Genomic DNA, 24,468 nt, shown 5'->3' on the forward strand with positions numbered 1-24,468 from the left:
ACTATATGTGAGATGAGATGCTGGCCATCTTCAGATTAAATTCTTGATTCAACATCAGAAAAAAAATCTTCAGACTGCACAGAGCATGTATACAGGAAGAAGGTAGGAGAAGGTTAACTATGAATTAGTATTAAATAGTAAGCAACATTGAAAATGCTAGTAATGAAATCTGGTAATAGCGTTTGTATACAAGAATGCCAAAGTATGTTGCAAAATGTTCACAGGAATAAACCAATAATACAGATTATATCAAAATAGAGTTTTAAGACTGTGTTTCTATAGCTTCCTCCCCTGCCTCCTCCCCCTCAAAAAAAGAAACCCTGCCCTTTAAGAACTTTATCACAGTAACAAAATTTTTTAAATCCTCTAACATGGCTGATTTTTAAAAAATTAAAATATTCTGAAAGCAGCAACCAAAACATTTGCTTCAGAAGAGTAACCACAATCAGCCATAACAGAATAGAACATAATCAGCCTAAAGTAGCGAAGTTTCAGAAAATCCAAAAATGGGAAGTCATGAAAAATTAATTAGAGTTATTGCTATGTTGGTCTGATGTAAATTCAATAAAAACAGTTTTGTTTGTTTTTTCTTTTTTAAATTTCTCATTAAAGTTATGAAATTTTTTTTCTCTGCATCCACAGAAAGAATGAAGACAAAAATATTTTCCTTTCAGGGCTACCAGATTAGTTTTTTACAATTCATATAAATACCCATAAAACAGATCTCCATCAGATAGATGATATTCTAAACCAAGCTGTTTCAAGTTCTAGAGTAATACAGTTAAATGATGCAACAACAACAACATCAATAAGAACTGCTATTTGAATTACTTCAATTGTAATGATTCTCCATTTGGACAGAAGTCTTGCTTGAGTAGGTAGGCCAAATTGAGCTTTGAAATCAGTGTTTTAGGGTTGGGGTTTTTTTAAATAATTTTACATTAAATCCAAGGCCAAATATAGTTTTGTTAACATCCATGGCATTTCTCTTGATTAGTGCCCTATTTCTTCTTGCCAGTTTAAATGGCAATAGTGTGAAGTACATTATAGCATATTTACCGTACAATGGATGCAATTCTTTGTGTTCTCAATTTTTCCTCCCTTTCTGTATATTTGTCTGGGTTTGTTGGTGGGGTTTTTTTGTTTGTTTGTTTTTAAACTTGGTAGAGTTCTTTTAGAAAGAATAGGAAAGGAAGAGGTAAAATAATTTTGCCTACAACATCCTCCCTTGAATTTAGGACTTCTCCAAAGGGCATAATACCTTCCTTGGGATGATTATATCCATGTGTTACCCTGTAACTTATTAACTTACCACTGTAACTCAGTGCTGTGGTAGATGTAGCAAGATAGTGTAGTTGCCAAGCAGTTGCTTGGTCACAGCTACAGTGATTAAAATAGATCAAGCAAGTAATATTAGATTCAACCACTCTGCTTTGGCCAGGTGGGATTGGAGTGGACAGTCTACAGAGTTCCCTTCTACCCTCATCTGAGCTGCAAACTGGGAGTAATGCAGCTCAAGGATCAATGTAATTTTATTTATTTGTGGATTTTTCTGTCTAAATTACATCATTTTGTATTTTCAATACACTACAATGTATTTCAAGGAACAAGCATGAGAAGAATACTTTCTGAAATTCAAAAGGCCTTATTTTTCCCCTGTGGTTTACTTAACTTGGCTGTTTGTACCTATATGAATCACATGAATATAGGACCATCCTTATTTGATAGTCTTTAGCATCCAGCTTGCAGAACTGAAAATAACAGTGGAAAAACACATCTCAGAAATATCTGCAGAAATTTTTGTCATGGAAGGAGGAACTTTAGAGAGGACTGCAAGATTCCTTCTTCATTTTAGTTATTTATTTAAAGCTAATTGTCTGGAAGATGCCTTTGGATGTGCTTTCTTTTTCAATGCCAAGCAATATGAGGAAATTTAAAAATTTTATGATGTGTGGTAGCATGTTTCAAAGAACGTCATATGGTCTGCATACAGACTTTTTAAAAACAGTAGAGTGAAAACAATACAATACTAAAAACATAGACTTGATACTAATTTTTCAAACCTTGTTTTAGGTTTTTCAAGTACATTAGGCTGCTTCCAAAAAAAAATTAACTGACTTGTATATTATACATATGATTTATTTCAAATACTCTATAATCCCTCTTATTTTTCATATAACTATCAGCATATACTATTTGTGAAACTAAACTTTTAAAATTCAGGTTGTGTTTGAAGTCTGCTTTAGGTCCAGGACAGCTATTTTCTCAAAATTCTACTGTAGCTAATTAAGTTGACTTTTTATAACAAAGTAAGTTTTGGAATTTAAAAATTAAAAGACAAACCAAATTTGCCTATTACTAAAAATATTATTATTCTATGCCAAAAGTTACATATTGAAATACGAAACTCTGATTGTGCCCTGTATGTATCTTTTCTTCCTGCCCCTGCATTGCCTATTTCAGTAACATTTCTCTTTTTCCCTTGTGTACCCACATTTTCTGTTTTTATTCTACTGTGTTTTTCTCCACTAATACTGCTCCCCTTTTTCTTCCTCTCTCTGTTTTACTGCTGCTGGTGAAGATAATAAGCTCATAAGAAATACCCTGCTGAGACAAAGCAACGGTCCATATCGCCCAGCAGTCAGTCTCTGACAGTGGCAGCACAATGTGTCGCTTAGGAAGAGTAATAAGTTGGATCACTTTCTGCAGTCCATTCCCTTTCTAATTTCCCATCATCCACCATCACTGGATTTGAGATGTCAGAGAGTGTATCCTTAGCTGGTCCTTTTAAAATCCATTTATCAATAATGTCAATGAATTTGTCTAATGCCTTTTTGAGCCTTCTGATACTGTCAGCCTTCAAAACCTATGGCAGCAAATTTCAGAAGTTCATTACCTTTTGTGTAAAGAAGTATTTCCTTTTCTTTTTTTTCTGTTTTAAAATAAACTTTCATTTATTTTGAATACTGTTGTTTTGCCAAATTTGTTTAACATACCCACTCACTTGATTATGCAAATCTTAATCATATTCCCCCACAACCTTCTCCTCTCCAGACTGAAGTTGCAGGGCTTTTAGTGTTTCCTGATAAGGTCTGTGTCCAACACCTTGAGCATTAGTCGTCTTCCACAGGGAAGACAACTCTGTCCACAGAGAAGACAGCTCTGGATCAGGTCTGTCTTTATTTCTTCAGATGTGGACACTAGAGCTCCATATAGTTCTCAAGTAATGGGCTCACACAGGTTTTATGTAGCAGCAAAATTATGCCCTCTGTGTTATTCTTTGTTATTCCTGCTGATGTCCAACATTACTTGGCTTTTTGAGTTGCTGCTGCATATTAAACCAAATACTTCAGAGGAATGCCAACTGTGCCCAAACTACTTTCCTGGCTTGTAAATGCGAGTTCCAAATTTAGCATTGTGTAGGCCAGGTTAAGATTTACTTTTTTTTCCTTCTAGATGCCTTGTCTTACATATATCCACACTGAAGTTCACTAATCAACTTCTTGCCCAGTTAAGTCAGACTAGTGAGCTCTTTCAGGAGTTTGTCACCATCAGTACTGAATTTCACTATCTAAATGAGCTATGAACTTGGAGATTAGTATTACCTTTTATAGGTAACACTAATAATAAATAAAATTGGTCCAAGCATTCATCCATGAAGAATTATACTTGTGAATTTTTTTCATAGTAAAAATCCATAAAAGTCTATCCTTTGCTTTCTGTTATCTAACCAGCTTTCAGTCCACAAATAAACCTTTTTCTTCAGTCCCATGACACCTTTGCTTCTTTAATAACATTCCTGTGGAATGTTATTGGAAGGCATTTGGAAAGCTTATGTGTGTTCATATCCCCTTTATTTACATGCATGCTGACAGCTTCACAGAATTAGAGAAAACTAGTCATACAGGATTTCCCATTGAAGAAACTCTGCTGACTTCTGCAACAATCTTTATCTGTGTGCTCTGTTAGTCTTTATTTTACCGTCTTGCCAGGGATAGCAATCAGCCTTCCCAGTCTAAAGCTCCCTTTTGTAAATGGCTTTTCTCCAGATGACTGTTTCTAGCTTTACACCAAGAAAAAGAATTATCTGTGGGTACCTTTATCTAAGAACAATTAAGAAAAGGTAGTTTTTTAGAATATTCTCTGGACATGCTCAGAAGCCCTGGTTCCTAATATAGGTTGAGAGCTAGATGAAATTCATGGCTTGGGTTTGGAAAGTTTTAGCTAAGCTCTGATTTTTACAGAAGGTATTCCTTTGAAAAATGAAAATATAACTAATAAAAAATGTACCTCTCCTGTATTGTTTACTTAGGTTGGAAGCCTACTGATATCTTGTCCTCTTTCCATTTTTCATGAGTAGGGGTCAGTTTTACCAATTGGAGATTACAAACACGGAGGTCTATAAATAAGGGATGTCATGGTTTTACAGCATTATAATAGATAGCAGCTCATCTGGAAAGGCACCCATTTTCACCACTACAACCTTTGAGTACCACAGTACTAAAAATAGTACTGTAGTGGTGAAAATGCTGTAATCATTGACATTTTTTAATTTCCTTTATAGCTGAATAAGAGGCTAGAGAGGTTTCAGTCAACACTTCATCCTCTGTTTTGTAAACCAATCAATTACTTCCTCAATGAGGTTTCTGCATGTGCACTTTGGTAACAATTTGGAAGCAGGTTCTACATCCTGAGTCACAGGTTTAGAGTACATAGTTGAATTTCAACAAATAGACATCTTCTCAAAAATTATTCACCTAAGTAAATCATGTTTGCTGTCAGATGTTACACAAACCTGGGTATCTATAAAATATTAGCAGAAAAATTATGAATTTTAGGTTTATGCAAATTAGCAGCAACACTTTTGGCTATAAACCCTATTAATTGGCTGATACGGTTTAAAATTTGGTTTAGTTCTATATTTTCTGGAACTATTTAGAAAATATTATAATCACTTTAAAAAATGGTGCCTTTGCAGTCGGATATAAACCACCACAGACAGAAATTAAGAAAAACTCTTATACTGAAAAATTGCATTATGCACCATGTGAACAATTATACTGGATATTGCATATTAGTATTACTGCATTTTTTTTTTCAGCTAATGAAATATGTCTTGGTATCTTAGACAGAAAAGGATCGTTGTGTTCTGTACAAGATGTTAAAATGTTCATTGGTAGATTACTAGCAAGCCCAAATAATCAATTTCCTATATTAATTTAGGTAAACTGGTTGTGTAAAGATTACTTTAATGACAGATACATGCAATTCACTGCTTAAAATTATTTAAAAGAGGATTTAAGAGAGAATAACAAAGCTGAACAAAGATTTATTCTGAAAATATATCTGCATTTGTAATTGTTCTGTTTCAAAAATTTATTTTGCATATAGCGCATAAACTGTGTGTCCTAGGGAGCACAGACTGCCCCTAGAGACAGCATGCCAAAAAAGGAGGCATAAAAGGAAGATGGATAACGTGGAGAAAAGCAGTCCTGGCTCCATCTGCTGTCTGGTTTTTTTTTTTCTCTCCCTCTTTTTTTTTTTCCTGACATCTTCTTGCTTGGGGCATTTGTGGTAGTTAGGTCCTATATTTCTTTGAACCCTGACTGATTTTTTCAGCATAGTTTTTCTGCTTTTGCCTGCTGTTGAGATAGTTTAATTCGGGGGAAAAAAAATCCACTTTGTTTTGTGTTTCTGAGCACCACTGATAGATTTGTTCTGTGTTCTTCCCACTAGACACAACTCAGATTAAGTAGGAACGTAGGGGTTTTTTTGGTGGTTTTTTTTTTGGTCACCCTGAAATCGAGTTAATTTTGTGGCCTTCTCTTCTTCTTCATCTGTATTAGTAAATGCTGTAAGGAGGCCCAGGCCCGGTTTTGGAATCGTTATTCATCCTTACACGTATGTTCCCATTAGCTGTATCAATGCATAATTGAAAAGTCTACTCCAAGTGCTAGATTTTCATGTCAGTTTTTCTCACAGTCCTCAGAAATAGAAGGATTGTTGGACTAGAGCTGAGGATGAGAATCTGAGAGTCTGGAATGCTACAGATTTTCCCTGTTCTTTTGTTGAATAAGATTGATCTTCAGAATAATTTCTGAGGCTGCTCTAATTTGTGCCAAAACCTCAATCACAGAGACATTTTTTCTGCCCTAACCGTGTACTGTATAGCTTGGCTCTACTTCCAAAATGGTTTTGTCCTTTTAGAGGCCTAATAAATATAAATATTTTACTGAAAAATTTTAATTTACTTGGATGTCCAATAGATTTCAATAGTTACTTTCTTATATACATTATACAAATGGCAGAATTTTAAATTCACAATTTTGTGAATTGCATTCACAAAAACTTCCCAATTGGACTTAGTCTAAATACTGAAATTTGGAAAATGGCTCCAAAACAGAAATAACACTTTTGGGTCAATCCTAGAGTTCAAAAATTTTTACTGAGCTATGATCCTGAAAAGATGTACATCACTGTTCTTCTAAAATGTAGTTCTATCTTAAATATAGGACCCAATTAAAATTTCCAAAGGGGAAGTCTGACTGTAGATTGCAGAAATACTGAAAATACAGTGTGGATGCTAAATATGTAGGCAAGAATGCAAGTAAGTCTTTAAAAATATTGATCTTTGCAATAGTAATGAAAGCTCCAGTCATAGCTAAACATCAGAAAAACATACTGTGACTGGAACTGATAGAAATTCAAACTTTATTATAGAGAGGATTTTTAAAAATTAGTAATTAACAAAAGATAATTGGTGAAATATATGTGGGTTTTTTTTTCAGAAAAGGAAGAACACTTATTCACCATAATACAGAATTTGCAAATATAATAGCATATTAGTAATGCAGTTAGGCTAAATATTCAACATTCCAGAAAATACTACAATTCATGATTCCTGATGATTTTGCGACATAAGAGGTAAAACCATTTTTGTGGTGTGTAAGTCTAGTAGCAGATTAGATGTCAGAATAAAAAACTTTATATTTGAACAATCCTAACACTTAAAAAGATGAGATGATTAAAAAAGAAACCAAAAAAACAACCAAACAAAAAAACCCCAACAGCAAACCACAAAGCAAACCAAACCAGAAATGGAGTTGTAGAGGTCTTTGATAAATGCCTACATTAACATAAAACGTGAGTTACTTTTCTACAGCTTACTAAAGTAGCATATGCTTCTGGATTTTTGCAGTCTAGAAACCAATAATTGGACATTCTTTAAACAACCTCCCTTATCAGCAATAATTAAGATATGAGACAAGTAAGATCTCTTTTAAGGAAGTGGTTATTTGCTGAAAAACATACATTTGGTTGTTCCCAAACTGCTTGTGAATATCAGTTCAAGTGTTTCCAGCTGCAGTGGAAGAGTTGGAGTGATACAGCTGTGAAATCATCAGCTGCCTTTTACTCAACAGGTCTGCAATTAAGGAGTCCCTTTTGTTGAAGCTGTTCCACAGGGAACTGCTGAATGCTTCAGCAGACGTATTCTTGAATGAGATAATTTCAAGGAAGAAGAAGATATCTCAAAAAGTTAAATTTCATTCACTTCAAAGCACTTCCTTTCCAATCTCAACCACATACTAAAAAAAGATTCAATCCTAGAGTTCAAGGTTTTATTATGCTAAATAAAACATTATTATTATACTAAAAAAATACTAATTTTTACCCATTTTTATGTAAGCAGTCACACACACAAAATTAATTAATATTCATTTTAATGTGTATTTTTATAGTCTAGTTATTTTCAATTTTATTCTTACATTAATGTTCTCCCTCATTAGATTTTTCCTCATAAGCATCAGGCAAGTCATAGTGGTCATAACCTCCAGGTTAAGATAACTTAAAATATTGAAACAATCTTCAAGGATGTGTTGCATCATGCTCAGTTCATTTATTCCCCAAAGTATCTCTTCAAAAATTAGAATTAAAAGCATAGTATTATAAATAAAGATTAAGAAAGGGTGAGTGATTCAGTTGCTCATTTTGAGAACATCTTCTCTGGCATCTTTGTTTTTTAAATTCATGTTAAGGATTTTTACCGTGTAGACTCAATTCAGTTTATTGGTTTATTGGATCTCTTCCCCTGGACATGTTCCATTTCTTTCTGCTGGAGCTGTTCTGTTGAGGCTGAGGTTATTTCTGACAGTGTTTTGAGAGCATATTATGTGTCTTTTTTTTTCAATTTACAGTTCAACTGCCTTGCATATTGAGGTTATCTTTCAGTATACCACATAAGCAATATATGGCAGTTGTATAATGATGTATACTTTGCAATCTACTTTGTTGCAACAAAACCATTTAAAATACTACTGAGGAAAAAGCATGACTAGAATTTCTTGTGAGCAAAATTCACCTCTGTATTCAAAATACTGTATCTTTTTAAATACTTCTCTTGAAGTATTATCTATACAACATATAGGAAAATATAGATTCTCTTCCTCTACACATCACATAAAACACTCATGCTGTTATCTGTTATCTGTGGTTACAGTTCAATCACTTTGCTCATTTGTTCTGTTTCAGACGGTTCGCCATGGTTTCCCTTATCTACCCACTGCCTTAGCTTTTGACCCAGTTCAGAAAATTCTGGCAATTGGAACAAGAACAGGAGCCATACGAATGTATCCTTTCTCATTCAGAATTTACACCATTTCTATGTATTTCTAATACAGTGATGTGAATTACCTTCTACAAGTACTCAGGTAAGGTTACGGTTTATGTTATGTTCTACTTCATTTTGCTTTACTAAATGGACTGGAAAAGGATGTGCTGTTGAGGAATTGACCAGGTCCTGAAAGTGTCCAAAGAAAAATTTTTGATTGAATTTTTAGCATATGGTTTTGGCATATATTGGTTAATATAAAACAGAATTGAGTATTTTCAGCATGAAAAGTAAAGGTAGACAGCAAAGTGGTAATGAGCAAGTTGTGAATGTTGTGCTAGCAATAAATAAGTTCATTGCTGCAATGCAGCAATGTTAATGTAGACATCTTCACTGTAGATATTTATGTATGAAATTATTTAGACTCCTTCAAGTGAATGGTGGAAAATAAGTGATTTAGGGCAGAACTCATCTCTTCCTGGAGGAGAAGGTGAAACACTGTAAAAGTACTTATTTCTTTTCATTAATAATAAAGGTACTTCAGGGCCAGCAATTTATATGGGTTTTTTATAGAAGTAGCAATTTTAAGTTAGAAGTCTACGCAGAATAAATTTAATATAAAAGTAATGAAAATTTGAAGACTTTGATACTAAAAAAAAATCTGAAAATATTTAAATGTGATGTATTTCAAAATGTTCCTCTCCATAATTTTCTTAGTTTTTCACGGTTCCAATGCATTCCAATTTGGTGAAAATATATACAAAGTAAGGGAAAAAGGAGAAAGAATATTGAAGAAAGGTTTAAAAGTTACAGGATACAGAATTAATAAACCAATATTTTTTACAAACTTTTTGTAGCTGAATGAATTATATGTTTATAGTAGGGGACAATGCTGTATAAAATACCAATTTAATGTTTTCTGGTTATTTTGCTATCCCTGTTCCCAAGGTGACTATAAACCTAATGAACCCAAAGGCAGGTTACAAAGTAAAGAAAAATCTCCTCCTGGAAAACCAGCCTGTGCTTCATGTAACAGGACTAAAACTTGTTTCCTCCGTTTTTGGGTACTCTTGGTCTGAATAGTTGCATTTTCATAAGCCTCATATTCTATCTGATCCAGAACTTCTCACAAGACTCAACTAATCATCTAGTTATGTGACAAGCTTTGCTTTGATAGTCCTATTCTTAATATTTACCTATATGAAATAGATTAAACATATTCTGTTCAAGTACAAAGAAGAAAATCCTCTTAATTTGTGCACTTCTGGAAAAGTGCAAGTCCAGTAGTCCAGTCATGCTTTCTTCTTTCCAGAGATATGCAAGGTTAGAAAGCCGGAGCTTTGTTTCTGGAATTTTCATTGGTATCTTCTGTGAGTGAGGATACCGGGAATTTCATGGGTAATGTAGAGATAGGAAGAAGACCTTGGAGAATATTGACTCCTGAGCCCACGTCTTCTTTCCATCTCAGCAATCTGGCTTTTCTAGGAGCAGTGCTGTCACTGGTTTGGCATCCTGTATCTTTCTAAATCCCTACTTTGAGGAAAATGCAGGTACAGAGCCTGAATTAGTGCAGGTTCATGTAAAATGAATTTAAAACTGCATGTCTTTGGCCACAGGAATGGAACATGAAGTAGAAACATAGCTTTATTATATAAATTTCTGTATATATCTTCTATGAAAATGTATTATAGTTAGAGGAAGAAGGGAAAAGAATGTTTTTGAAAGCATCCTTCCTTGTAGCATCTTTTCTTCAGTTTTTAGCAAACTCCTACCTCATTCATTGAAAAATTTCTACCAATTCTAGTATATGAATCAAACAAGAGCATAAAGATTACCAGGAAATTTGATATTTTTTAAAGATATGTCATAACATAAATGCTTCTCAGCTTAGGCATACAGAGCCTGGTTTGCTTAATTGAGCCCTGAGTTAACAGAAACTATGCATTGAAAACAGAGGGTGCCATAGAAAGAGTTACTTATTTATTCATTTTAATGAAGTCTTCTCCACTTGGCTCTCAAATTTTCACAGAACATATACCATAAAAAGCCTAGTTGTGAAGTAATAACTTTGCAGTGAAACAGGGCCTAGGACTAAACACACAACACCGCTCATTTAAGCCAGTCTTGTTGCAACCATTTATAATTGTTGAAATAAGGCAATAAAATTCAAGTCAAGATGTATTTGGTATTACATCTGAAAGTACAACTCGTAATGGATTTTTTTAAGCAAATTGACAACAGTGTAGATTCTAATGGCTCTAAGTCTTCCACAGCATCCTGTAAAAATACTTTTTAACAGAACAGCACAATTTCGTTCTACCATGAATATGATAGGTAAGAGATAAAAAAGATAATTCATTTATACATATGTTGTGTTTGGCTGGTTCTTCTAAACAGTGCTGTGAACAGGTTGAAAGGATAGACTATTTGGCTACCATCAGAGAAATTCACCCAATTATTTGTTTGTTTATTTATTGGTAGCACCAAAAGGGCCAAAAGTTTGGATCAGACTCCCTTGTGCAGAGCAACCCAAAGGCATAGGAAGACTGAGTTTATGTTTAGTATTCGTGACATGGTGTAGAACAAGTTTTCCTGTGACCAGTGTAAGTCACAAAATGGTATTGTTGCCTTCTTGTTTTTCCAGAAGTTTCACGAAGTATTAGTGTTTCAATTGGTCAGAAGTTAACAGGTTTCAAAAGACAAGCTGTTTAAAAAAAATGGAGTGTGTACTTCTGTGTTGTGAATTAATGTTTAACATCTCGCCTTCAGGTGATCATTTCGAGTGATCCAGCAGCACTACTGAAATTGACTATGCTAAATTGGCCTGAAATAGAGTATATTATTCATAAGTTGCCATTCGAATACAGAGATAAATGAAAGTTCATTTTGGTGTGACAGTCAATTTGTCTCTTCCTAGATTTCTTTTCAGGGTGCTTAGATGCAACTGCTCTAGCTTCTATAGCACTGGGAATTGCTGTTGCTATGCTCTACTGATCCTAGCAGTCTCTGTGGGATTCTCAAGGAACTTCAAACACTAGGGAACGTTTTAGCTACAGTGGTAGCTGCTGGGTACTGGATCCTCATAGAGACAGCTCTGCTCTAGCCCACAGAACGAGAGTGCACTCTAAATCATCAGTGAAGGAGTATCTTCCTATTACCAACACAAGCTAACAAAATCTGCAAATAAAGGGCCAAAACCCCAGTCCTGAAACAGTTGCTATGGCATCTGGTTGTTATTTTCCTTTGTCCTAAACACAGCATTTATTTCCCCTCTGAGGTCTTTTCCCCTGTTTGACACCTTTTCTCAGCTCCCATATCTTTGATCATTGCTCAGATCATTGCTTGATACCACTCTACCTGGAATATCCTTGCTTCAGCAAAATATATTCAGTTGAAGAGGGGCTATGAAATTGAATTCCTTTTCTTATTGTCTCCATACCCTTCTTCTCTAGTCCCAGTCTGGAGAGTCTTCTGATGCTATACACAGTAAAACAAAGCATGCAGTCTGTGGTTACTATTAGAGGAGGTTCTGTATCACCATAAAAGGAGGTGAGAAATTAAGATAGTTGGTCAGACTGAAGCCTCCATTTCAGAGGAAAAAGAGGAGCCTTGGGGTTTGTCACAGTCTCAGTCTGAATAAATAGATTAAAATAAGTGTTGTTAACAATGATATTCCAGCAAAAGATCTGAAGAAGAGGCATGTTGTGCTCAGATTTCAGGATGTGTATTTCTATATTATCATTTATTCAGCTGACAAATGCTTGTTAAATTTCGTTATGGGTACTTTCTGGAATCACCGAGTCCTTTCCCTTGGAATTCTTCCATTGCATCAGAGATGGGCTTAGCCAGTACAGCCACTTATTTCAAACATAGGGAATACAACATCTACATATTTTGGTATTGAGCTGCTGATTATTTAGCGGTCAACTGCAGTAAGACACTCTGAAATAGACTCCTATAGCTATTATCTTCTTCTCTTATTGTTAAGTGAAAGTTTATCTTAAATCCAGTGCAAAGTAAACAGCCTACTGGGTCCAGAATGGCTTCCACACCACTACAAGCTTATTCACCATCAAACAGGCTTAAATTAGTAATATGTTTTTGTACATGTTATAGTGTTGTATGTTTTTGTCATTAATACATATTCTTTAGACTAATGGGCTCCATATTGTCATGGATGCAGGTTATGGGCCATGCAAATCTTCATTTTCACTGTTTGTTGCTTGAGTGAAAATGTAAGTCATCCACAACACATGCAAGGCTTTTCTAGTAGGCATAACAGCTTGCTGTATTCCAATATTATCAGATAACGTAGTGGCCATTTTATACCTGAGCAAACAAAATTATTCTGACTCACTAACACATGAAATTGGAAGTGTTGCTCTGTCCCCGCCTTTCACTTAGCAGCACAGTCCTGACACTTTCTTTGCTCTGATTCTGGTGCTTATCAGATATTTCTGTGAGCAATCCAATGCACTAACCTGGCAAAATACTTTGCCATGTTACCTTTTTGCCAGATCAGTGAACTGAATTGTCTGGTGTTACCTCTGATGTTAGTCAGAATGATGCAAAGAAACTGGAAGGAGTGCATAATTGGGACTGGACAGAGAGAAATGGGAGAGTAACAAAATTTTGGCATTAAGGAGCAGGTTATTAAATTGTCTTACTGTGTGAAATTGCAGCTGAGAAATCTAACTATGGCAGATTGAAGCTGTCTATGAAATTTGCTACAAAATGTAGAAATAGCCTTTCAATTTTGAGTGGTATGGAAGATAGCATCTCTTTTGCTTACATTTAAAAAAATCTTAGTGTAAAGCCATTTGCAAAACACAAAAATTCTTAAGATTCTACTCAAGAGAGATTGTGCTTTAGGATCATATTTGGAATAATTTTTTTTCTGACCTGTTTTATGTGTTTCTTCCAATGCTTTAATAGCATTTTGGAATATCAAAATAGTGATTTTTGAATATCAAATAAGGTACAGCAACACTTCTTTTAATAGGTACATTTTGTGAAAAAAACAAACATGGCTTCAAGAAGGCCAATGGCATCCTGGCCTGTACCAGAAATAGTGTGACCAGCAGGACCAGGGCAGTGATTGTCCCCCTGTGCTCAGCACTGGTGAGGCAACACCTCGAGTTCTGTGTCCAGTTATGGGCCCCTCACTACAAGACAGACATTGAGATGCTGGAGCATGTCCAGAGAAGGGTGACAGAATTGGTGAAGGTCTGGAGCACAAGTCCTGTGAGGAGCAGCTGAGGAGTTGGAGGTGTTTGGCCTGGAGAAAAGGAGGCCTGGGGGAACCTTCTTGCTCTCTACAACTACCTGAAAGGACAAGAGGAAATCGCTTCTGGTTGTGCCAGGGGAGTTTTAGATTGGACCTTAACCGGAAAAATTATTTCACTGAAAGGGTTGTCAAACCGTGGAACAGGCTGTCCAGGGAAGTGGTTGAGTCACCATCCCTGGAGGTGTTCAAAAGTCATGTAGAGGTGACACTTAGGGACATGGCTTAGTGGTGGACTTGTTAGTGCTGGTCTAATGGTTGCACTCAATGGTCTTGGAGGTCTTTTCCAACTTAAATGATTTTATGAAATTATCTTGGTCTTTCTGTGAAACAGTCAGTAATCAAATCTTTGATTCCAGAGTTACCGTGCCAAGTGAAGGGGAAGGGAAAATCTAAACTCAAGGTAGCTCTGTTGAACAGCATGGTTCCTCAGCAGCTGATGTACACAGAGAGACTGTATTCCTGGGAGGTAGAACTGAGGCTGTTTGTGCACTCTAGAAAAAAAGAAATCCAGCAAAGAAAATAAATAGCACTAATTAAATCATTGTTTGCAGAGTTCTGAGTAGGCATGGAATTTTACAGTAGCTAAAGGAAATGTGGTAAAGAATGTTTGACATCAGATTGGATGTACTTTTAAAGAAAAGAGGAAAATATAACTTGAGGTTTTGGTCTGTGAGAAGGATGGCATAATATCTAAATATAGTGTGACAGATTTGGTCTCCCTGGAGCTGCTTTCTCTTAATCTAAACAAGGTTTCAGTAGACCTTTATCCTTAAAATAAGCCAACTGTGTTCTTTGCTGTTTACTCTGTGTGATTTATTGGGCAGATGGAATGGGGGAAGCACAGACAAGATCATAAAACCAAAGATCTGTTGTTTGACTTGGAGGAATCATTGATACATTTCATCTTTTGTCTCATTGTGCAACATATTTGAGATTTTTCCAGAGAACTTGAGTGATTCAGGAACACAAACTTCACCGAGTCAGTACTCCTAACATAAGTTCTTTTAAAAATTCCCCTGGAAATCAACACATACAGATATGTATTTTTGCTTAACCTAGACAGGTTATTACAAAAAGTAATTATTTTTAATCTACAAGAATTAAAAATTTTTGTAAAATATGCAAAAATAATCAAATTTACCTGTATTATTAAATTCAACAGAACCAGAGTTTGGGGAGTTTTTCTGTACTGAGACTGATATGCATTTGACTATGTGTGCATTCACATATGCAGATGTACTAGGTTTCTGCATACATGCATAAATTTGGATCCATTGGTCTCCCAAGCCTCTTTCATGATTTTTACGAAAGCAGGTTGAATATGTTGCAGTTAAATGTACTGGACTTCCTTTATATCCAGGAGATAAAAGTGGAATCTGACATCTGCAAACAAATCTACTGATAAAATATATTTGGGGAGATACATAAAACTGCCATACAGGTGGATTAATCTGGCAGCATTTTAATTGGAGCTGATGATTGCATTTGTGAACACTATCTGAAAAAAAATGCTTTCTGGATGTTTGCTACAAGATTTTTTTAGTGTAATAGAAAAAACCAACTTACTCTGATATTGAAGTGATGACTAGTGGTGATAGTCAACCATTTCAAAGAAGTGATATGCCTTAATTAGACCTTGTGTAAGCTTTAGAGCTTTCCCTACTTTTTTTGTTCAAAACTTTCTGTCACCCACAGGAGTGCTGACATGCATAGGAAGTGATACACATCAATTTGCTCTCCTTTCCAGTCTGCTAATTATCTTTTTTAGACAAATATCTGTGACCTAAATTTGGCAAACATCCTGAAAACACAGAAGTTTATAGTCATGCTATATGCTTAATTGTTTATTTTGACTCCTTTCTTCTTTTGTTTTTCATCTGGCAGATACTCCTGATGGTAGAGAGAATTGATATTTCTCCAAATAACTTAGGAAAACTAACATCTAGCAAAAATGCAAACCCAAAATACATAAGCACATACACATACTGGGAGTCTTAGTGTTGTGAAAAGAGACCTATATTTGCCTAGCCACAGGCACTCTTTCCATTTAAATTCTTGTGGACTTCTCAGAGTTAGGTGCCTTTCTTGCATGTATGTTATTTATGGAGGGAGAGCATGGACAAAAGGCAATTGTGGAGAGTTGAATCTCCATCCTGAGGTAAAAACGCCAAAATGACTCTGAATAATTGTCTCTGCATTGGGAATACCAACGTAGAAGAACTTTGGAAGTTTTTGGAACCAAAGAGATGCACCTATGAGGATTTTCTACAGCAAGGAATAAGGACCCAGCTGATGGTAGTTCAGTAGGAGATGGGACAGACATAGTCACACACTATTTCATCCAAAACCTTACATGTAGGTGGAGGACAAAAGCACAGTTTTTCCTGAGATCTGAGAAATGGGGAGATGGACAAAACAGAAACTATGATCTTATTCTTCCTTGAAGAAGTTCTTTTCCCTCATCCATGGTCAGCTCACTCCCTTTTTTCCCTAACTGACCTAGTTTCACTCCAATTCTTACAGTTCTTAGATTTCTATTCCTCAGCCCTGACCTGTCTTTTATTAAGTGGCATCAAACAAGCAATATTCTTTCAATCTCCATCTTTCACCTGACCTGTGCAAGGCAGTCTCTGAACAACATGTTTTTCTAAGGAAACTGTTCAAGTCAAGAACCAAGATGTTTCCCAAGTGCTTTAGATACAGCATTCAAAGCCACACGTGAGTACAAAACGAAGAATCAAAAAAGAGCATCATGGGAGAAAACAAGTTTGACCAAAAGAGGTTGTGGATCAAGAGCTATCAGAAAATGAATTGTTGAAGCAGACAAGTCCTAGAGGGCATCAGAGAATGAAAGTGTGGCATCAATCTCTTTGTCCAGACAGAGCACAGGGAGGGGAAATGACCCAGAAATTTTGTGAGTTTGTTCCTTTCTAATGTTGTTATGAAGGAGATCAAAGGTAGTTAGAAATGTATATGTAGAAGTCATCACCACTTAAACATATTTCTACCAACCTACTCAATTCTCTTCTGGACACACAGTAAGTTCATAGCTCTACTCAATTATGTACACAAGTACCATCCTCAGTGCCTAGATCATTTGGAGATGGTGAAGGGTAGTACTTCAAAAAGAACTGGTCCTTAGTATTCCTATCTGAATGGAAAGGCTGCCCTGAGTCCTTTCAGAGGTTTCACAAGGGACAGCAGGCACCAATGATGTAGAGAAAACTGGGAACATTATACCCCAGTCTCTTACATAACGCCTTGCACTCAGACAAGCATTTTTCATTCACTACTTCAGCATGCAGATGTCCAGCCACTTCCTGGAAAGCAGGGCCTTGGCACTGGGAACACTTAGTCACTTGGGAAGACAAATGCTGTAGTCACAGACATCCCCTACTTTTTCCTCCTTTCCCTGAGCATGATGTAGTATGGTATGGAATATCTCTTTGGTCACACTGGGTCAAGCGTCCTGCTGTATCTCCTCCCAAACCTGAGCCTTCTCCCTGCTGGTGCACCATGTGCAAAATAGAAAAACTCAATGCTGTGCAGGCACTGCTCCATGATAGTAAAAACTCTAGTAGGTTATCAATACTGTTTTAGTCTAGTATCCAAAACACATCACCTTACTCACTTCCATGAAGAAAATCATCTCCATCCCAGCCAGACTTAGTACGGTTTTCAAAAATTCTGCAGAGTTGTTTGTTTGAACAGTTGTGGTTTTCAAACAATGATGACTGGAAATCTAATGATCTTAACATACTTTAATTGTAAAACCAGTAACTTGAGCAGAAAAAGGATTTCACAATTTTCTGTCTAATTATTGACAACAACTGTGCTTTCCAGTAAACAGTATCTGGGATCTTTTTATTTTACTAAATAAATATTGGCATGTCTCTGGGTATATTTACCTGTTAATATTCAGCATTAGCTCTAAAAATTCTCACAGGTAATATAAGAAAGAAATATTGGAATTTGATTTTTTTTGTACTATAGTTGATTTCTGGTTGGGTTTTTTGGTGATTGCTCCAAGAAAGCTAAATTTCTAATCATCCAATACACTAGATTTTAGGCAGCTACAGCAGGTGCATTTTAAATGCCAAGGCTTTTAGAGGAGTTTGAGTTTCTGTTTTGTTATTTAGCAGTATTTTCTACAATGCAAAATTGATGGCTCTATGACATATTTACATATTTCAATTCCTTCAGTAAATAAGTAAGGATTGACTGAATTATGTGGTATGATCTGAGACACACCAATTTCAAAGGCACTATGCTTTTGTAGATCACGTTATCTTAGCAAGACAGAATTAATATCTAATTCGTAACAGTTTCATGTGTTTGTTTCACACTGGAAGATCAAATGGTACCCCATAGGTTTGGTAGTTTCAAAGTAGCACTTAAATTCAGAGCTGCCTGTCTGCACCCATAGCTCCTGTCTTTGGTGAATACATTTATTTTATATTAACAGATCATTGGATAGCATAAACAGATTATAGTAGGGGCTGGAAACTAAGACCTCTCCATCCCAGGTGAAAACTCGCTAGCCATGATTTCTTGTTCCATCTCCCTTAATTAATGAGTATTGCCTTCTCCCTCAAACGTCCACATCCTGCCCTTCTGAACTGAAAGAGTCAAGATTTACTGTATTTCCAAGGAGGGGCTGGTCAGGACATTGTGCTTATAGCACTTTTATTTTAAGCAGGGTAACCATTCAATTTTATTCCTCATTATCTTGAGACACAAAGAATGTTGAACTGTTAATGGAGCAATTTTTTCATGCTTTATAAGTACACCTTTTCATTCATACAATAAGGTAGCTGGTGGATAGAGGCACCTGCAGATTTAGAATTTGTTACATGGATTTTTTTGAGATAAAATTTTCATCTTTAGCACGGCCTGAGACTTACCTTTTCAAGTCCTTTGGCCTTTAATAAAAAGAGTCTTTAACTTGATTCCTGCTGTTCATATCTGTAAAATGGCAACGTATCTACCAGTGTCAAGAAGTCATTACATTTTTTAAATGCAATGCACGGTTGTAAAATTCTGTTAAAATTAAGAATAACAGAGTTATATTTCCCAGAACTATAGACAAAGGAAATCCTTAAATACATTCACAATAAAGCGATGAGCACTGTTGCAAACAAGCTGTGAATTATCAGGTGTGTTTCAATCATGCCTCCACAGGGTGTGGTTTGTAGAAAGTGAATGAATAGCCATTCTTGAACATGTATTTCTCAATAAAAATAAAATTATGTATAAAAATGGACCTTAAATTTGTTCAAAGATAACTTACCTAAATTAAAACCATTGTCCAGACCAAAGCTTTTCAAGCTGTCAATTTTCTCAAATAGGATGCCCCTGCTAAAAAGAAAAGAAAGGTAGAAACCCCAGTCTTTTCTGAAACAAGAGGAGAAGCACATTCTCATGTGAAAAATCATCCCTAGGAATGTCTTCTCATATGCTCCTGAAGTTTGTAGCTTGCAGCTACTTGATAGTTTGCAACTCTGAAATGAAAGGAAATACTAATGAAAAAATGATTCATTTCATAGGTTCCTTCAGCTTTAATTGATAGATCATTCTTTTGTACTTGAAAGTACAAGAATCACTTCATTAGGCTGACAGTGTTTACTACAGCAAAGAAGCTTTCTCAGATTTTAAGAGTAAATTAAATTACAGGGAAATCAATATCTGCAATAAGAAAACAGGGTAATTTTCATGGCTGTTGAACAACTTAAAGACTTGAGTTATTTTCCAGTTTTTTAAAAAACTGTTTAAACTATTTTTAAAGGAATATATATAATGCTGTATGCTACATATTCGTAAAATTAAACTACAACATCTGCTACAAGAAGGGACAGAAAAACACTAAGAGTGCTTACTTGTTTGCGTAGAGGATTAATTATCTCCTGACTTGAAATCCGTTAGTTAATTTAACTCTGAGCAGGCAGGTGGAATGTTGTACCTTATTTGTCTATTTTAGCTAGCCAGTGCCAGGGCTTGCCTATTCTAGCCCTCTAGGGCTTCACAGACAAGATACTGAGACATTATATTAAGAGTAACTTTTTTTTTCCTTCTGCACTCCTATCTGAACCAAAGAAACTCTGAAATATAAAGTTCACAGAAGTCTGGTACAATTAGTTCTGCGTGTTCAGTTCATTCATTTTTCCATTAGTCCTGCATCAATTCTGTCCCCACTCTTCTCCAGCTTTGCTTCTGCTATTGTCGTAATTCTTCACCAACCTTATGCTTCTGGGCCTGACGAGGAACAGCTGTATCAGGGTCCCTGTCTACTTCGCCATACTTTGTGCCGTAGAGAAAGTAAGAAGCACAGAGATTGCACTTAGAGGAAATGAGGATGAAAGAACGAAACGCTGCTTTTTTGAAGCACTGCATTCTTCTGTAGCTGCTTTTCCCTCTTCTCTCCTATGAGACTGAGGTTTTATCATGAGGAGAAAAAGAGAAAAATTTGGTGGTTTCTTGAAACAGTCTAGTTGGTTGCCTGCTCCCAAAGTACAGCAATCAAAGTGCTCTGGTTCCCCTAGCATGTCTGATGCTTATTACAGGGACTGAAAATTTTTCTGGTTTTCTTAGAGGGGTATCAGGTACAGCAAACTTTATTCATCTGGGCAAAAGCTATCAAAACTGCTGCCGCTAAATAGTTTAAAGATTTTTTTCTACTTTCCTAGTTTAGAATAGGATCCTGAAAGTTGGCAACTGAAAAATCCAGCAGTTCTGCTGACATGGCGCAGTTTCTAACATGCCAGGTGAAACTTGTGAATGATGGAGATAGAAAGAATGTTCACAGAGTGTGTAATTGGTGTCATCCTTGCTATCCAGAAACAAAACTTCCACTAGTGCCTAATGGTTGTCTGGCTACTGATTTGTCTCTAAGCACCACTCGATGAGGTTCATGCTAGTGACCTGTATAAACAGATCTCCAAGTCTGCAAAGATGAGGAATTGGTAGTTAATCCATAGTCGGGTTATGTTATCTTTCCTTGCTTCTGATATTTCCCATATTTAAAACATCATCTGTGTGATCATCAGCTCTTAGTTTTACAAGGTCTGTGCTTTGATAGAGGGCAGGCCATGAAAGACTCTTACCTTCTGGTTTAGAGCTTCAACCCAGGCTAAATATATTGCGCATCTGGACTCTGATATGATGTTGGCATCAGGATCTTAATTAATACACAATGGTTTAGCAAATCAAGATTGTACATGCAAATTTAATATTTCTGAATTCTTGGCTTTAACATGTCAATGCTAATTCTTTAGCATTCCTTGATCACTTCAGTGTGATTATATAGTAAATAATTCTTCAAGATCTACAGTTAGTTTTGCACTAGTGTAGGAATCACAACTTATTTTCTTGTAAATTTATTTAAATGTACTTTAAAACATGAGTGCTAATATTAAGTTATGTAAATCATTATGTAAAATAAGCTGAATTTCAGAAAAAATAAATTGTATGAAGTATCTCTCAAAATCTGAATTAGAAGTAGCAAATCTATTAAAATCATTAGTTTATTTTCCTTTTAAGTAGCAACTTTACTTTCCTAATTAAAGCTACAATTGATTATCATCCTGCTTGCTAGAGATAGCCTTAGAGTCCAAGTTTCAGTTCAGTATTTCTCATTTTTGCTTTCTCTTCTTCTTAGTAGGGATTAGAAAGAACTAATATTGTCTATAGTTCCAGCAATGATTATAAGGGATATAAGGGAAAGTCTGTCAGTATGCCATGAAGCTATGAATGGCTATTTATGAATGAAGTTAAGCCTGATATCAGAGACATAGAAGATCAAGTTTAATCTGCTCGTGTTGCTGCTTAGGAAATAATGAAGTATCTAGGATGATAGAAAAAGAAGCTTACCCAAACTAGATAGTTTGAGAATTTCATAGGAAGTATTTTCAAGCTGCCTGAAGAATCAGCAGAGCCTTTTGGGAGTCAAGCATCTTTCATTAAAAAAAATAATAGGAAAAGCCATTTCTCACCAACTTTCTTAAATGCATACTTAGGAAATTTCAATTCATCAACTTGATGCAAGACCAACAACAATATTATCAAGTGCTATTGAAGTGATTATTTTTATACTGTCCATGGAAATGTTGCTTTTTTTTTTGTAGTTCTAGTCAATCTATGGTTATATAATCATTGTACGTATGCCTGAAGCCTTGTTGTCACTGCTTATTGCAGTTATTTTTCAGATATTATTCTGGAAACTTAGGCAGGGTATTTTTATCAACAGAATCTTGTAAAGTAATCTTTTAAAACGAAATTGAGCTGTGAATCTCCATGTCAGATTAAAGCTTGTAAGCATATAGGATCTCTCATGGGCCTTTTTTATTGTAAGAATTGTATTCATCACCACTCCATATAGAATTCGTTATAGGGATTCACACATCTCTTTCTAGAATCCCTGCGTTAAGTTTAGGTTCTCCTGATGTGCATAAGCAACTATACTTATTTTTTCTTCTAGTGGAAATTATATTGAATTTATCAACTTTGCACATAGCCATCATCTTGCTCTTTCACCAAGTTTGTTTAGGTCTGTTTAAAGATTCTCTCTAAACTTGCTAAACCAAATGGATTTGTCACGTTTGACTCTTCAGGTCTTTAATGTGTTAAGAAATATAGCAAACTTTATCAAATCTGTACTGTAATACTGTGGCTTCAGCCCAAGTGCCATTGCTTTTAGACAGCCATTGCTGTCTTCAGAATGTCAAAATCACTGTTGAAAGGGTGCTGTGCTCCCATATCTCCCAATCATTTTAAAAACGGTTTTCAATTACTTGAAGATCCTACTGGGAATTTTTGAAGCCTATTAAAATTCAGTTTTTCATTTTGTTGACAGTTAATCATACCCTTTTTTTCCTACTATAGTTTTTAATTTTCTCTTATTCTGCACTCATTTCTTCAGTTGCATTGTTTTCTGTTTGAGACTATCTGTAGCCTTTGGACTACTGAGGAAGTTTTTGTCCAGTTTCATGACTTTTTAGAAGGCCAAGCAGTACCAAGAGATCAATATCAAAGAACATTTTGGGAGAAATTATCATTAGTTTTGGGGGAATAATGTTTAGACTAAATTCTTTATTGTTATGTTCTTGTTTTAATTTAAAGATATTTGCAAGATGTCAGTGTAAGATTTACTGTTTTGTAATTTCTCAGATAGTCTCAAGTATCTTTTAAAAGTATATGTTAATATTCAGGCAGTTTGGGGGTAGGGATTGCTAGCATCCATTCTGCTTCTTTCCTATGCTCCTTCCAAAGCATGACGTAAGTTTTATTCAGACCCACTAGTAATTTACTTAGGACTTAAGCTACTGGTTTCTGAACCTACATTCTTACCTAACACACACACACACACACACAAAAAAAAAGGAGTATTCATAAAGGAATCTTTGCCAATATACTCTGTTAAAAGGTGAGTCAAAGAAATAATTAAATTTTTTAATATTCTTATTTGATTGCCTTCTGTAGCCCTGGATAACCCAGGAGATTCATCAGGTTTGGTTGTAGTTATTATTGTTTTCTAAGCTTGCCATTTCCAATGTGATCAAAACATTTAACTTTTTTTTTTCCTACCTTTATCTCTCATAATACTCTGGACACTAGCGTAAATCTAGAGCAACTCTTCTGAGCTGAGTGTGGTTATTCCAGATGGATGTTGTACTTTCCACTCCCACATAGCATGACTCAAATTTCCCCCCAGGTTTTATTCTCCTTACTAAAATAAAATAAAATTTTTGAACAAGAACATATATTTGCTTTTTATGATAATGGGCAAGGATTTGTACTAAAGGTTGGGTTTACATAAAGAAGTTTGGACTGTTAGCCCAGATGCTGTTCTTATAATCCCCCTTATAAACATTTTCTTCTACCTTTTTCAGGAAAAACAGCATCCATATTTGTTCCATCATATTTAATAGGTAACACAGTCTTCACTAGAAGTGAATTTAGGCCTCCAGGGACTTTTAAAACTAAGAAAATCTCTCTTATTAACCAATGCCTATGGGTGTAACACCAAGCAAAGTGCAGGGAATCATATAGTTCTGATGGATCTCAGTTAGTTTCTTTAAAAAGGAAGTTTAAACACTCTTGGAAAGCATTTCATATAAAGGAAGACACAATTCATTTGTTTGCAATGCTTCCATTTTGCATTTGCATGTTTCAACTGACTTTCAAATAGAACATTTAGAATAGTTCTAAATTGGTATTTTAAAATCTATACCAATATTAATTAAAAGTACAAAAAACAGCACTATAGAAAGGAGGGAAAGCAGTATCTCTTAGGGAAACCTTCAATGACCAGTATCAAAATGATTAAAATGGATATTGGTAGAAGGTTTTACGGATAAGGAAACTGAGGCACGGAATGGTAAACTGATTTGATACAGTCTTTAATAAGAGGTGGTTGAAGAGCGTACGTTCTTTGATTTCCAGGCTGGCACTTCAACCTCAAGTTGTTGAATTCAATGGCATTTAGCCTGAAACTTGTGTGCATATTTCTGATGATGTTCTTATGTATTGTCTTCTAGATCATAAGGAATTCAGGATTAATTCCCTTACACTTTTGCAT

General features: G+C 35.4%; 1 protein-coding gene across 9 annotated transcripts in view; it reads left to right on the plus strand.

Moving 5' to 3' along the window:
- STXBP5L (syntaxin binding protein 5 like) overlaps positions 1–24,468 on the plus strand; it is a 195,825-nt gene that overhangs the window by 9,686 nt on the left and 161,671 nt on the right. For all 9 annotated transcript variants that reach the window (XM_027681261.1, XM_027681262.1, XM_027681265.1 and 6 more), the window contains exon 2: positions 8,530–8,627. In XM_027681261.1, the coding sequence (XP_027537062.1) occupies positions 8,530–8,627 (98 nt within the window). The remainder of the gene's footprint in view (positions 1–8,529; positions 8,628–24,468) is intronic.

This window comes from Neopelma chrysocephalum, unplaced genomic scaffold (assembly GCF_003984885.1).
Source record: "Neopelma chrysocephalum unplaced genomic scaffold, ASM398488v2 Primary Assembly neopelma1_60, whole genome shotgun sequence".
Lineage (NCBI taxonomy): Eukaryota > Metazoa > Chordata > Aves > Passeriformes > Pipridae > Neopelma > Neopelma chrysocephalum.